This window comes from Melanerpes formicivorus, unplaced genomic scaffold, assembly GCF_026170545.1.
Source record: "Melanerpes formicivorus ecotype bairdi unplaced genomic scaffold, bMelFor1.0.p_v2 SCAF_30, whole genome shotgun sequence".
Classification (NCBI taxonomy): domain Eukaryota; kingdom Metazoa; phylum Chordata; class Aves; order Piciformes; family Picidae; genus Melanerpes; species Melanerpes formicivorus.
The window spans coordinates 9,258,304-9,274,759 of record NW_027142382.1 but is presented as its reverse complement, the minus strand read 5'-3'; the positions used below and the strand labels follow the sequence as shown (position 1 = coordinate 9,274,759).

At 39.6% G+C, this 16,456-nt stretch overlaps 1 protein-coding gene across 4 annotated transcripts in view; it reads right to left on the bottom strand.

The window, feature by feature from the left end:
• The window catches only part of DSCAM (DS cell adhesion molecule), a 491,025-nt gene that overhangs the window by 109,314 nt on the left and 365,255 nt on the right, over nucleotides 1-16,456 (bottom strand). For 2 of the 4 annotated variants that reach the window (XM_068155247.1, XM_068155248.1), the window contains exons 13-16: nucleotides 13,516-13,612; nucleotides 11,960-12,088; nucleotides 5,090-5,257; nucleotides 1,398-1,468 (exon numbers count right to left, since the gene is read on the bottom strand). In XM_068155247.1, the coding sequence (XP_068011348.1) occupies nucleotides 1,398-1,468; nucleotides 5,090-5,257; nucleotides 11,960-12,088; nucleotides 13,516-13,612 (465 nt within the window). Of the gene's footprint in view, nucleotides 1-1,397; nucleotides 1,469-5,089; nucleotides 5,258-11,959; nucleotides 12,089-13,468; nucleotides 13,619-16,456 lie in introns of those variants that run through there. The other 2 variants (XM_068155249.1, XM_068155250.1) reach the window with 2 other exon arrangements.

Below are 16,456 nucleotides of genomic sequence, written 5' to 3'. Positions count from 1 at the left end.
CTACTTCCTTTGCTCTACTGACTGCATGTTGCATTTAAATCCATGACTTATGTAGGCTTTTTACAAGTCCATAGTTATGTTTCACTTCAACCCCCACCTGTGGCTACTGATCCCACGCCTTTCATGTTTCTGAAACCACTTGATGAAAACCAACACTGATAAAAATCAAAGATGTTGATGAGAGAAAAAAATCTGCACTCTTTTTGAGGCCTGTGCATAAGAGGTCTGATAAAGACTACTACTTTTAAAGCTTAATACTGAAATGTCATATTGAAACAGAATTTTTAATGCATCATTTTTGGAAGACCATTGAACTGCTTGAAAAGTCTTGACATGTCCCTCTGTGATAGTTGGACACCCCAGTATTTATATGTCCACATTCACTGTGCAGAGATCATGCAATGTAAGAACCTGTCTGTTCAGGAACCAACTTAAAACTAATGCAGAATTGTGGTGGTTATATATTGCATAATTAACTTTAAAATAAATAAGAAGCCCACAGCTATTTATGTGGTTAATAAGCAGCAGATCACTGCTACTATCCTGACTTTCTGGGTGATTCTTATCATGGAGCCAAATACACATCCTCCAAGTTTGCAAGAGTAATTAACATCGCTGTAGAAATTAATGACTGTTATGCCACACTCCAGCACTTAATACTACATACTCTGGAATCTTAAACATATGGAATTATCAATACATTTTGGAAACTGCCATTCATATCGAGATTAGCCTACTCTAATTAGACAGCTTTATTCTGGCCACTATAAAGTACAAGCAGTGTAAAGCACAAAATCGTTAAAAATGTGGCCTAAGCATACTTGATACAAGACTGAAAGCATTTAAAACATTCCTTGGTTGGAAAAAAACACTGAGCAAAATACATAAAAAACTGAATCACAACACATCACATATTTTTAAATAATATCTGCTGCTGATATTTTTAAATCAGTTGCTCAGATTCATATTTACCACATTGCTCTCTGTGCAGACATGCCTTCACTAAGGCTTTACTCCAAAATCCACTGCAATGAGAAAAAAAACCCTGACATTTTCTCTCAGGTTTTGGGGAAATTTCCCCTTAAAACCAGAGTGAAATTCTGTGAGTGCTCATTTTCCAAGCACATAGCCACATCTCTGAAATCAGAAGGAGGTAAGTAATGTTATTGTCATCAGTGTAGACAAACAGCTGCTGCTGTTAGTCTCCAATGGAAGGTTCTTTCCTTGTATAATGCAGAAGTATTGACAGCCAATATAAAATTTGTTGGCAAAGGTATCTGCAAGGTTTCTCACAAATAAAATAACTGATCCACAGCTCTAATAGTACTCCCATCAATACAATCTCTTTGAATGCATCAAAGTACTGCCAAGGTATATTCTTAGCTGTGCGTATTTACCTTCCAGGTGACTCTAATGCTTTGTGAAGATATAGGTTCGAGCTGAACATCCTGAGGTGGACCATCAGGAGCTGCAAAGAGAGAAGAGAGGTAGTACTAAACCTAGCCACCAAAGCACAAGGAATTCAGTTCTTCATATGGTAGGTCACCAACATCACAAAGATTTGGACTGAGTCAGAGTCCTATGGAAAACTGAAGATACCACTTAATCAAATAAAACCAGAACCTAGCATCTTCCTCATTCGGATGTCATCTGTGGCCAGCAGTGAAATGCAATATATGCCAAAACATAGCAACCTAACCAAAACAAAAAAAAAAAAAAAGGAAAAAAAAGTGAATAATAGTGACTTTTCTTGTCTAGTGGCATGCTCCCAATACTGTTTCTGTTTTGCACATAGGCACAAAATACTTTAATCAGTCAGAACCCTGTAGATGATAAAATGGCAGCAGAACCCATTTGACAGCAGATGAGACAGGAGCTCCTCAGCTGGCTTTCATCATGTCACAAACTTTCCAGTGGGATCCCCTTTGTTCATTAGAGACTGAAGACAGTATATCAGATATTTTATACACAAACACTGGCACACTTTGCCCTCTCCCCCTTCTCAGTCTAAGTGTCCCAGCCTGGAAATAAGACAAAAAATAATTGCCAGTGGAAAACACATGCTGCAGCTCATGCCTGAGTCAGGAGGAGTTTCATTTGCTATTGATACAATGGTAAAGGTGTGCTTGATGTTATAAAGCTAAATGAAAAAGGAGTGCCCTGAGTCTAGAGGAACATACTTGTCAGCTATGCAGCTACAAGGTAGATCCAGAAGTGACTGGGACTGAATGAAGAGGTGTGCTTGCTCAGAGAGGTAAATCATTGTAAAAGAAAGATCTGAAAAACGGAATGCAGTAATCTTGATCTGCTGTAGAGGATTCCCTTGATGCGGAATATGGCTTCAGTAAAAGACATTAAATTAAGTTTAATAGCATGACACAAGAATTAAAGCAATAAAGAGGGTGAGATGAGGCTGTTAAAGGTGGAGCATTGGTAAATGACAGCTGCGGTGAAAGGAAACAGAACATTTAGCTTTAACTGATGAAAGCAGAGAGACCCGGAGTAGAGCCTATAATATGTTTAAGCTATTAAAGATACCCTATTCTGTGCCACTCTTGATTGTCCTTCATATGTGAAATTTCCAAAGGTTGAAAGAACTTTATTTCCATTCCCCTTGCATTAAGGTACAGGAAGCAAAAGAGAAAAAGGGAACTCTCTACCGATTTTCTTAATCCTGTCTTTGATTCTGCACCACTGTTGACAAACACAAATGGCATTTCTCTAGATACTTTGTAATGCAGTGGAATTTGAGCAAACCATCTGATCCTAAAAATTGACTTTAAATTGTTCTCCTTAAAATCTTTACTTTTTCTTGAAAGACCTCAATTCTTTTTTGGCAGACCTGAGTAGTTCACCTGTTCCCAGAATACCATAGTGAAATTTTAAATAAGAGGTAGTTTATTTGACATACTTAATTGTCACATAGACTTTGTGACAAAGACTATTTCCAACACAGGAGATAACTGTAGTTGTATGGAAGGGAAGATGAGGCCTGTAAGCTTTGCAATCATGCCACGTTTGACTATCCTTGGGCCACAGAGACCCTTTACCATTGTCTTTCTAATACCTAGAGCTGGGAAAATCAGGTCACTAAAATGTGATACACAGCCTGTGCCTCCTTGCCAATAGCATGGTTTAACTTGTTCGATTTTTATATTGTCTTCCCTTATTTTGCTCCATTGTCATTACCCTCTCTCTCATTCCCTGCACCCATGCTGCTCTCCATTTCCTATTGTAGAAGTAGAGAACAGAAGTAAACAGTAATCAAAAAGTAATGCGTCTGTACATTGCACACCACATGAAATCAAAACACAGGATACGAACATCATACACTCTGCCTAAGCCTGACCTCCTCTCTTGCAGTTGATCCTTAGTTAGACTGGTGACTTAAATACAGTTCCACACTGCTAGTCTTTTTCTCTAAACAGAAGGCTCCTTAAAAGACAGTGACAAAAGGGTCAGTTATTCTGAAACTTGGTTACAAAGAACTGGAGAAAATGTGATGTTAAGACTTTTTTATTTTGCTTATTTCAAGGCTAGCTGCTGGTTCTGACAATTTCATTGTCAGCCAATACAAAACTTTGATGTATATGCAAGGAAGGATGGGCATTTAGGGGACGTAGTTGATGCTTGCTGGAAGAATGGATAGCTTGTTTTCTTTAGTGATTTCACATTTTCATTGACCAAAGGAAGAGACAGCCCTAATCAAATGATAAATATTTTGCAAACAAACTATTCACCTTTAAGAAACCTGTTCACTGAAGGCTTTCTTTCTACTAGGATGAAAAAAAGACACCTGGTGAGAAAAGAAATACAGCTTATGTTCTCTCTCATTTCTTCTGCTTTTCACTGTGAGCCCTTGTGTCCTGTCTTATTCATAAAGTCCCTCAGAGCCAAAACCATGTTTTCCTAACAGGGGACATATTTGAATTGTAGCAAATTCACCCACAGAGAAAATGAGTGAGAATTACACAGTTGTATTCATACAAGCTGAACTGAAAATCAGTCACAAAATATTCAAAGCTTAGACCAGCAGGAATCATGAAAAAGAAGTAGGGTTCTCATTGCCAGAACACTGTCACCCAGATCCTTGCATCACCTATTTCCTTTCAAAATCTCCAAAGTAGGAAGCTTTGCTGACTTAGCATAAGATAACAGGACAAATAAAATCAACAAGTTAAAAGTGCTTTTTCGTATGCAAATTAATAACTTCCTTTCTGCTCAAGACTTTTCAGAATGACTCCATCCAGTTTCACTGGTCTAGAAGTGTTGAAACTGGGTTATTCTCAACACCTTTGTACATGTATATAATTGCAATGCCTTCCTGGCAGAAATATTTATGGCCATTCAGTATTTTCATTCCTAACTGCTGACATGGAGAGCTGTAGCTCTCTGGTTTTTACTCATAAGTCTTTTTACACTGTCACATGTAACATTTGGGACTTGGATCATGGTAGGCTGCTTAAGGTTCTGCTAGTCCTGAGAAATTAAAATAAGACAGCAGTCTGAGTACAGAAAAGAGTGGCTCCAGTCATCAAAGTGAAAATACACAGCCTTCCTGGTACAGAAACCTGCAGCAATGCAGAAGAATACATGGCAGCAAAGAACATGGGGATGACATTAGCTTATGGTAACCAACTGACACAGTGATCAGCAAACTAAATAGTGAGTGGGCTAGAGGATGGAATAATCAAAGGAAGATTTGTTTTAGGTAGCTCAATGTTCTCAAATGGGGGTAGCTTACATTAATTACCTATAACAAGATCTGAGCATCTAAGGAAGGAAAGAGACAAGAACCACAGGGTAGAAACAACTAAACATAACTGTAGCTATAGCTGTGCCCTTTCCAGTACCCCAGGCTGAAAATTTGGAACACAATCTCTTCTTTCACCACTAGATGCCACTGAATGGCTTTAATTACAAGTCTGCAGGATGACGTTTCAAAAGTCTTAATGTTTTAGGAGAATAATTCAGTATTTATATTTTTGATGCAGCTGCAGCAACATAAGCAGGATTTCAAGCAAACATTTCTCATGTCAAAGAGCAGTGAGTCCCAGCACAATTCAGACACTACAAAACCAGAGCATACCTGCTTCATCAGTAGTGATGGTGAGCTCATTGCTGGCCTCACTCTTTCCAATGCGATTCTTGGCATACATGCGAATGTTGTAAGTTGAGGAAGGATGGAGATCAATGATAGTGGCTTGGTTTAGCTGAGGGGAAACATCTTTGGTTCTCTGAACAGAATCCCAAGAGTCTATTTAATATGAGATGAAAATAAGAAAGACAAAAAATGACATTAACATCACTAATACAAGCAGGCAGTTAAACCATCTCCCAGGGCAGGGTACTGCCATTACTGAATTAACCCAGAAATTGCCTGCTGTGACAAGCAAATTGAGTGAACACCACCTTTGACAGCTCTCCTGATTGCTCCAAGCATGGTCCTGGGAACAATACAATCTCAGCCCCAGAGTCATCGTCAAATCCAAGGAAATAGCTACTCCTTTGCCCTTTTTTTTTTTGGAGGGTGTGGTGAGAAGAGCAAAGGTTCTCCAATTTCGTGTGTATGTACATACACTGTTCTTTTACCATTGCTACATTGGAACAACCATGAAAAAGATTCAAGTTATTGCCCTGAAGGGATCCTCACCCAGTGAAAAGGCTGGTTTCTGGGTAAAGGAATTAATACATAACAATCGGGGATCTGCTCTTAGACTAGCAGAGATGAGGCAGACAGCTTGATCCCAGACTCCAGGATATGCATGCAAACAGTGAGCACGAGCTTGGAGTGCTTAGACATGGGGTTCAGCATCCTCCAGGACTGAGGCAGTTTCTCTGACTCATGTTCGGAGGCAGGAGCAGCTAAATACAAGTGGAACATAGAAACCTCTTAGCTATTTGCATCTATCTGTAAAAGGAGGAGCACATTGTTACTATTCATGCTTACTATTCATTTGTCTGTTATGTTTTAATAAATTCTCCAAAAACATAATAGGAAAAAGGATGGACATTGTGTAAGCACAGTAACCCCTCCTTTGCATCCAAACGTTCAGCTGCTGCAAACAAAATACAAGGATTTATCTGTGTAAACCATCTTGATGTCTTTTATGAGTTGTCATCCTTCAATTCTTTCTTACTGCAAGCGATGTTCCCCCTTCAACCTCTGCAGCATCCCATGGGGATGTCACTGAAGGCATTACAGAAGTGTTTTACAGTATGGGTCACTGTAGGCAGGATTGCAGAAAGCTCAGCAGATAAGAAAGACTAGTTTAAAAATAGAAAACTCAGATACAAAATATTTGCACAACCTGTGTAAACTCTTTTATACAAGCTTGCTGAAAGATGCACGAATTGTCAGAATGACATAGAATCATAGAATAGTTTAGCTGGAAAAGACCCTCAAGGTCACCAAGTCCAACCATTAACCTAACACTGCCAAGTCCACCAGTAAAACATGTCACTAAATGCCACATCTACACTACCTCCAGGGATGGTGACTGCACCACTTCCCTAGGCAGCCTGTTCCGGTACCTTACAATCCTTTCAGCAAAGACATTTTTTCCTAATATCCATTCTAAACTTCTCCTGGTGCAACTTGAGACTGTTTACTGGTGTTCTATCATTTGTTACTTGGGACAAGAGATTTGAAATACTGGCCTCTGAATGGCAGGACCCTGTAGTACATATCAGATGCTGAAATCAAATAAACAAATTTGAAAAAGTCTAGTGATTCTTAGTAGACTACATAATTACACAGCATAAAGGAAAAGAAGATGAAAAGCCACAGTCTTCTGTACTTTAAAAAGTAGGTTTCCAGGTTTTGTTTGTAACTAATGCATGAGCTTCAGGAGCATATTCTGATATACATATCTCCTTTTAGAAGGGTAGAATCATAGAATCAATAAGGTTGGAAAAGACCTCAGAGATCATCGAGTCCAACCTGTCACCCAACACCTCCTGACAACTAAACCATGGCTCCAAGTACCACATCCAAGCCTTTTCTGAACACCTGGAAGACCAAGGACGGGTCACCTGCCAACTGGCAGCAGAGGCAAGGTGCAGAAAGTCACCTGCCCTGCCCACCCCAGGCAGCAGCTTTGGAGGGAGCAGCCCAAAATGAAGCCACAACTGTTCTGAGCTTCAGCTTGACCCAAACCTTCATCTCATCTCATCTCCTCCTTGGCCAAAACCCTCCGGAGCTCCTCCCTGGCCCAAAGCCTCCTCAGCCATCCTCACTGAAGCTGTGTTCTGTAGAAATCTGGGGCCACTGATGCAGATGACACCTCCAGGTAAAATCTATCAATAAAAATAATCCCCCCAAAGTGAGTCACTCCAGAGAGAAATTAAACCATTTATCTCCAAAACTGCTTAAGGATTTAAAAAAATGTGTTAATAAGGACAATAAAAAATAATAAGACAAATTTTTGTTTCGTTCTGGCAAACTCTAAAAATATTTGCTGACATTCACATGGTAAGTAATTGAGTGAAGTATTATGATGGACTACTGGAGCTTTTGGGTTTTACTGTTGTTTCAGAGAGCTCTAGAATCTACTTATCATAGAATCATAGAATGCATTGGGTTGGAGTGTACCCTTGAATGTCATCTTGCCCAGCCTCACTGCAGTGAGCAGGGACACCATCAAGTTTGACTTTGAATGTCTCCAGGGATGGGAAATTCACCCGGGCAACCTGTTTCACTACCCTCATTATGAAGAATTTCCTCCTAATGTCCAAACTAAATATACTTTTATCTAGAAAGACTGAGAAAGCACAGAAAACATGCAGCAATGGGCTAGTTAAAAGGGGGTGGGGGTGGGGGAGAGGGGAGGGGGAGGAAGTTAAAAGGAAGTTAAAAGAAAGTCTGGTGTTTTTAAAGTATTCTTTAATCCAATCATAAAATGTTACACTGAGACATTTCTCAGTGTTCGATCAAAAGGACCTTCGAAAAATTTGCTATTTTATTAAAACCAGCAGCTTCTCACATGTTCCTAAAAGAAGGCCTGAACCCTTGTAGAACCCTCTGTAGAAGGCTAGGGCCCCTGTGCTGCTACTCCCAGGTCGATTTCGGGAAGCGACAGCCCGCTCCCTCGCCCGGGCCGGCGCTGCCATCCGGTGGCCGCTGCCGGTACCGCTCCCAGCCAGCTCTCGGCTGGCTGCTGCTGTCGCAAGTGCGGAGGAAATCGCGCAGCTCTGAGAAGGCATCTGCCTGCTGAATGACGTACTCAGTTCAGATGTGAGCACAAGGAAGCGCGAAGGTTCTTTCCCTCCAGATCAGGACTTAAGGGGAACTGATTCTGCGTTTGTCCCTCAACTTTCCCTAAGGACAGAAAAATCAAAAAGGAGACACATACAGTCATGGAATCATAGAACAGTGTGGGTTGCAAGGGATCTTTAAAGGTCATCTAGTCCAGCTCACTTGCAGGGAGCAAGGGCTCTTTAACTAGATCAGGATGCTCAGACCTTGAATGTTTCCAGGGATGGGGCATTCACCACCTTCCTGTGCAACCTGTTTCAATGTTTCCCCATATTCATTCATTCAACTACATGAAGGGAGGTTGTAGACAGGTGGGGGTTGGTCTCTTCTTCCAGGCAACCAGTACCAGAATGAGAGGACGCAGTCTCAAGCTGCACCAGGGGAAGTTTAGGCTCGAGGTGAGGAGAAAGTTCTTCACAGAAAGAGTTATTGGCCATTGGAATAGGCTGCCCAGGGAGGTGGTGGAGTCACCATCCCTGGAGAGGTTCAGAAAAGGATTGGATGTGGCACTTGAGGCACTTGAAGCCACAGTTTGGTTGTCATGAGCTATTAGCTAATAGGTTGGACATGATGATTTCTGAGGTCTTTTCCAACCTGGTTGATTCTATGAGCCATTGTGAAAAAAAGAGGACATATAGTTTAAATCTACCCTCTGTTAGTTTAAAGCCATTACCCCTTGTTCTGTTGCAGCAGGCTCTACTAAAAAAAAAAGACTGTTCCCATCTTTCTTATAGGCCTTCTTTAAGTACTAGGTGGCTGCATTAAGATCTCCCTGGAGCCTTCTCTTTTCCAGGCTGAACAACCCCCAGCTGTCTCAGCCTTTCATTATAGGGCAAGTGTTCCAGCCCTTGAAGGACTTGCAGACCTGTCCCTATCTTCATTTTTTGCATGCTTATGATGGAAATGTCTGATGTCTTTTTATCAGTGGTCTGAGTGCCACAGAAACAATTCTGCAAAGATGGGTATGGTAACTATGTTGCTCCTGCATGGCGACTGGACCCTACAAATCCTACATACCTGTGTGACAGCCATGGACCCTTGACTGTAGTCCATGAGTACTCCAAGCTCCTATTCACAGACCAAGGGCCCCATGCTCTTTCTGGAGTATAAGTAATGTATTGGATTTTTTTTTTGTCTGACAACATGGCAGGGGTAGATAGGATGCAAGGAGGCAGCATTATATAGTGAAGTCACCTGCATACTCTGTGAAACTGACTTATTCAGAAGTCTAGATGATACATTCTGCTGTAAATGCATTTCTAAGTCCTGAGGGTAAGAAACAAAGGTGGAAAATTCTCTCTAAACACAACTGTGCAGTTTACAGTTTTACTCTGGCCTTGGCAGAATGTTCTCTGAGCTTACCATCTGGATTTTGAATGTTTTATCTAAACTTTCTTCTGCCTCTCTAGTGTCTTGAAACGATGAGACATTTTCTCAATTCCTTCTTCTTTCTTATAGCTTTCCTCAACTTTCTGTAACCATCTTTGACATTCTGTCTTCTGGATGATTTAATTTATGACCAATATTTTATTAATGACCAGAATTCAACAACATGATCCTAGTTTCTCCAGACATTCAGCCTCAGATTCTAAAAAACAATGCTTCTGTTGTTTGCAGTGAGATGAAGACCTCCAGTATTTGTCTTCATGTATAGACAAAGAAATATTTTCTCCAACATGTATCAAACAGGTCACTATGTTTTTCTTTCAATTTTCTAACCTTTTTCACAATATTGTTTTCATCCAACCTGATGAAACTTCATTTGTTGTCTTGTTATTGATTTACCATGATGTATTACAGTGACATAATTTTTCATAGTGATTACTACTTAATCTTTGCCTGTATTCTGAATTATCAGTTGAAAACATTGAACTGAGTCTAACAAAGACATTTTAGAGCTCTCAAGTCCCTTTTTACCACTGCTTCTGTCAAAAAAATCCAAAACCAAGAACAAAAAGACCAAACTCACCAATAAAAATAAACCCCAACACAACCAAACCAACCAAGACACTAAAACCCAAACAGCTCAGTCTCCCTAGAGGGTGTTGTGAGTTACATGATTCAGAAATACAAGTGAAGTTCTAGGGTGAGAAAGGAGCCTATCAAGCAAGCATCACTTTTGAAAACTGTTCTGAAACAAGTGGATGGTTGGAAAGAAAAGAATCAGAAAAGAAAACAAAGCCCAGACACTTCTAGGTATGCATGTTTCTTGAAGACATTCTTGCCTAGTCTACATCTCTGAAGCTCTGATTCCTGGCCACAACCTCAGTGGGGAATTTTCACTTGTAATCTTTGAGTTACCGTGACCATTTGTATGATACCAATTTCATTTGGAAAGCCAATGTGACAATGACAATTGACTATTTTGCACTCTTGAAAGTAATTGATCTAGCAATGAAAGCATCACAACATTTTTCTCTAAATAAAACAAAAGGGAAAACCACCATGTAGCTAAATGAAGAATGGTAAATCTCAGAATTCTACGAACAAGGGCATTTTAAAATCTCAGAACTAAAGACTATAAATGCTTAGTATAAATACTTATAAAGACTTAGTCATGAGGTCTGTGGTGACAGGTTGGACTTGATCTTTGAGGTCTCCTCCAACCTTGGTGATTCTGTGAAATGTACTACAGTCACATTGATAAACAGGTTGTTTCACTGATAAGCATACATAGAACGTTCCCATTGGTGAACTCTGCCCCCTTATAAATCCTGTAACAAACTGCAACATAAAATAATAAAATAAGATTTTTTTTCAGTATCTTTTTGATCACACTTGAAATATGAAAATACTGTTCCAATATAACTTTCCTTCTAACCCCTTCTCAAATCATGACTCAGGCACAGTGCTTAGCAATGTGCCTAATTTTAAGTGTGATCTTACATCACAAACACCATAGTTTCAACACATCTTGAATGTGTTTAGATATAAATAGAGAGGGAATATCTTGGGGGCTTAATACATTCAAGAACAGGACTCCATTCTGGCTTAAGGGGTTGGGTCTTTTTGTTCTGTTTTTTTTACTATTCAACTCATTCATCATCTTAGATTTTCTTTGATGTCAATACAGCTAGCAGAGAGGTACCAGCTTGTACTGGCCTGCCAATATGTGCCACTTTCAGTAGATTACTGAAAACTCTGCATGGCGCTTCAGCAAACTACCACACAGCTTTCTTCATCTAGAGGAAGTTGTAAATACCCTTTTCACAGCTAGCTTTCTAAGGAAGGTGCATGTAGTCATAAACAGAAAATATCTCATAAAAATCAGCACTACAGGAAAAGATAATTTGTCAAGGCAGGTATTTTTGCTACAGGGAAAAAGAGAAAATGAAAAACAAAACAAAGCAAACCCTAAAATCCAAATGGTGAAAAGATAAGAATGGGGACCAAGAATCATGTAACAAAAAACATCATACCAGCTATCACCTAGAATGACTTCCCCTTACATGTAGGTTTCTCTGACAAAATGACAAAAGCAGCAACTGCTAAACTTAATGTCCTTACTAAACCAAAAAAACAACCAACCAACAACAACAACAGCAACAAACAAGTGAAGATAAATCTTACTGTGCAAGATTAGATAAACCATGGTTAAAATTTCCATCAAGCAGTTTTGATGTATAAATTACCATTTAGGACACAAATTCAGTCATGAATGACTAGAGATAGGGATTACTTAAGAGGAAAATTATTCCTTACCTGACTTGTTCTTGCATTCAATATCATAGCCAGTGATTAAGCTATTTCCATCAAATCCCATGGTCCACCTGAGGGCAATGCTGCGTGCTCTCACCTCTCTGATTTCTATTTCAGGAGGGTCGGGGGGCTCTGAGCAAACATACACACACACACAGAGTTAGTGTCAGAAGAAAGCCTGTACACTTAACAAGATAATATTAGTGAGCATGGCACTGGCATAGCTTACTGGTGGTAAGCTCTCCTGACATTTTCTTCGGTCACTCATTAGTACCCTGAGCCAGTAATCACCTGCTGAGGAACATTCAACAGAGGGAGGAAAAGTCACTTCTCAGCTAGGGGTCATTGATGTAACCTTGAATGCTGACTTCTATTGAATCTCCTTATATGCAACATAGAGCTACTTTTTCTTAAAAGCACTCCAGATTGGACTGTTGATGCTAGGAAAGGTTTTTGCCTTGAACACCATATTTTGCATATTTTGTTTATTTTACTTAACAGTTTTTACACAGAAGGTGGTAGCAGAAATATGAACACTAAACTTAGAAATGCTAAGTTTGGTGAAGGTCATAAATGAAATGTCCAACTCTCTGAGTGTTTAAAAGTCTTAAATTAATAACATGTTAATTTGAAAACACTACCAAATTACACTAAAGTCTCTTTCTGCCTCTGTAGCTACGGATGTGAATAAACAGCATTTATACCCATCCTGATGCCCCTTTACATTGTCACAGCCATTTAAATGAGCAGTGGTGTAGGAGAAAACCTGTCTCCAAACTCCACCTGAATTCTTCTAAAGGGCTGCCTGAGGCATTCACTGAAATCTTCTGTTATTTAAAGCCAAGAGTAGGGAGAAAAAAAAATTTGCAAGTCCTAGAAATTTGTTGTGTGCGTGCTCAAAGACATACAAACACAAGAACAAGCATCACACAGAAGAAAAAGCAGTGGCCAAGCCCTGCCCATGCTCCGCATCTCAAACACTGCCCCTACAGCCACGCTAGGACTTGCTCTCTGCCTGAGTGAAACCCTACAGGGTGAGCACCCCAGCCCCAGGCATCATAGGGAGCAAACCGATGCAGAAATGCAGACTGATTACAATTTATTCTGACTCATTAAACTTGAACTATTTTGTTTAAGGATCCACAGTAGGTTTAACACTTCTATAGAGACAAAAGTTAGATCACTTCAGACTTAGGTTTTAAGCATGTTTGCAACTTCTCCTCCCAAAAAGTAAACCCCATAAGCACTCTCCCTACTGAGGATGATAGTTTAAAGTATCTTTAGTAGATTATCAGCTAGTGTATTTGAGAAAAAAAAAAAAACTCTTTATTAATTTGTGCACATCTAGAAAGACTTGAGCTTACAATTTGTTTTGATTTCATTTGTAATTCTGGAAACAAAAGCCTGAGCATTTCAATGCAGCTCCTCATTTCTTTGACAATGAGGAACACATTTGATTAGGAATCAGAGCTTCCCTCCCCCAACAGATTTCTGAGGATGGCATACACTTACTGTACTACCATAGCTGTGTTTTTTTCCTTATGTTGTCCTCTTCCTACCTTGCACAGTGAGCTGAATTATTCCACGATCCTCCCCATAAGAATTGATGGCATGGCAGGAGAAGAAGCCAGAATCTTCACGCACAGTTGGCAAAATCTATAGGTGGTTTGAAAATAAGTGTTTGATTTAACAGCAGACAGAGAAAATAAAGCAACAGCTTTTCTGTGTGGTGAAAGAAAAAATAATGTACAAATGTTTTACTTGACAGCAATAAAGAGATACTTCATGTTACACACGTACATATATACACAAATGCATAGAAAAACATCCAAGATACTGAAACCTATCCGAAGAAGCAACACCTGGGCTGAGAATGCAGGCTATAAGCTCTACATATGTAGTCAGGAGCTGGAGCACTACCTATTCCTATCACTTCTCATTAGGAGTCTTGTTTCCAGTTACTCATAAGTTTGCCAAGTATTTAACAGCTAGCAGAAATTTTCTGTACAAAATGATGCCTCCTGCTGCCTCCAAATTTTTCCACTTATTTCTGAAAATAACTCAAGTGGCTGAAGTCTCTGTGGAGGAAATAAATGTTTAAACAGAGGTGGTGAACCTTGCAGTATTCAGTATGGTGCCTCATAATAAAATTTTGGGTGGTCTTTCTTTTCAATGTTTGTTTAATAACACATAAAGTTACACACAACCTTTACATCATGATCATAATGAAGTTTTTCTACAGGACCACTGCTTCATTCCATGTACAACATGGAGAGGAGCTGTTTTGTTTTTTGAAAGAGCAGATGTTCTAAGTAACATCTTTTCCCTCATTGTTCAGTAGGTTGCTCCCCCACTTTATTTACTGCACACAATTCAAAGTGTGCCCTGAAGACAGACTCCACCGTATTCTCATAGCTTCTTCTGCGGTGTTTACCTATGCAATACCTATTTCAGAAAAAAGAGTGAATTTGTTTTCATAACCCCTGACATCATGAAGAGGATTGCCACCATTTTGTGTGGGGAATTAAGGAGTCAGACATCTGATAATGTTTGTGGATGCGTGACAATTTACCGTGTATTAGCTAAGCCACATTCTACTTATTCCCCAGCAAAGCCAAGGTAATATGAGCACAACTCTCATTCACTGGTTAAGATAAATTGATTAATTTCCCAGTCACTACAAAGATATTGGAGAGTTATCATCTGAGATGTGGTAACCTGTCACACTGTGTTAAACTGCACATGTGGCTGTGCTTTAAGATAGGAAAACAAAATTTTTCAGAGCCCAATTTGATACATCTAGGGCCTTCTTTTTCCTGCTCAGAGTCCTTAGCAATAAATAGCATTTCATGTGTTCATAACAGCGTCCATTGAGTTAATCTGCAGCTATAAGAGCTTAGTGCTTCTGCAAATCAGACCCCAAGGGCTCAAGGCAAGTACCTAGAAAACAAAGAACACACAATTATTGGCCACCTGTGAAAAGTTTTTGGTTTCAATGATCAGCCTTGCATTACACAGTGTCTTTCATTACTCAGCCCTAATTCAACTCTAGAGAAAATCCAAGTCATGCCTGGCTGAGGCAGGGGTCCTGCAGAAAAAAATAAAAGCTGAGTATAACATCATCATGCACACGTACAGAAGCACTGAATTAAAGCTTCAGAGACAGCGTTAATCCTGACATTTGCTATTTAGGGGCACTTTATTTCTCAGAAGACAAAGGCTTTCTATGTAACATACACATGGATGTGGACTGCTAGTACCACACACAAGTACTTCAGAAGAGAATTCTCCAAGCAGGTCTGCAGCCTTCCAAAAATAAACATTGTTGTACATCTAATCATTATCTTATTAAAGTCATTAAGATGAATGACAGGAGAGAAGGCAAGGGGTCTAGCCTATAATTAAATATTATTTGAAACACAAATACACTAATATGAACAAAGTCACACATAAAACTTGATATTCATCATAGAAATGAATGACAAACCTCCCTCATAGAGACTAAGAAACCAGATTTGCAGTGGATATCATCCAAGACAATTTGTGGCTAATAAAGAAAGCGATATACCTTAAATGTTGCACTAGAATATAGAAAATTACCAGAGAGCTAGAGAACTATTTCTCTGAGTCTGCTAAAAATGACTGTAAGAATCTGATTGAGAAAATGGAAAATCAAGATTTTTGACTGAGAATCTGTATGAGTTTTTTAAAAGAAATCTTTTCTATTTCATAAAGGCATGTGTTAAAATTTAAAGGAATGAACTTACAACTTGCTCATGTTGGTAAATTTTGAGTGGAAAAAGCTGTTCTGTTATATTGAGGACAACAATGTAGCCAATTATAGATGACACCAAAGTAGCCAGTTTCTCCTGTTGGAAGCAGCAGTACCACTCATGTAAACCTCAATCTAACCTAAGTCAGCCATTTAGGACTTGATGGACTCCTACATATTGATTCGTCAGGTAAGTCCAGACACATAGCTTCACTGCCAGACTGCTGCTTGTCACAGAAGCAGAACTGAAGATGCAGGCTGACCATCTGGTAGGTGGCTAGGTAACTTCTGCTTCTGTGTATAGTAGGTGCCAAATATTACTGGCAGCAGTAGATGTATCTACATGTGCCTTTTCCTTCCATCTCACTGATGACTAACTTGACTTTGTAAAAGGGTGTCCCAAGCCCCACAATGGGAAAGAGAGGGAGGAAAGGTTCTTTAGAAAGGCAGCATTTTTATCTCAAAACAGCTTAATAATTTTGATGAAGGTAGGCCTGAAACATATCGGAGCTAAGAATCAGATATTAACTCAGCACGTGACAACAGTGTACTCAAAACTGAGCTGTGCCACTCCAGGAAGGACAGGCTAAGGCATCAGACACATTGCTTCTGAGACAGAAAGGATAATAGGCACCATGCCAGGCTATCTCTCTTGTGGCCTGTAGTGCATGGGAAGATGAAGACTGATTGTTCTGGGGGTGGGATGCAGAGGTTTCCTGTACGTTCTC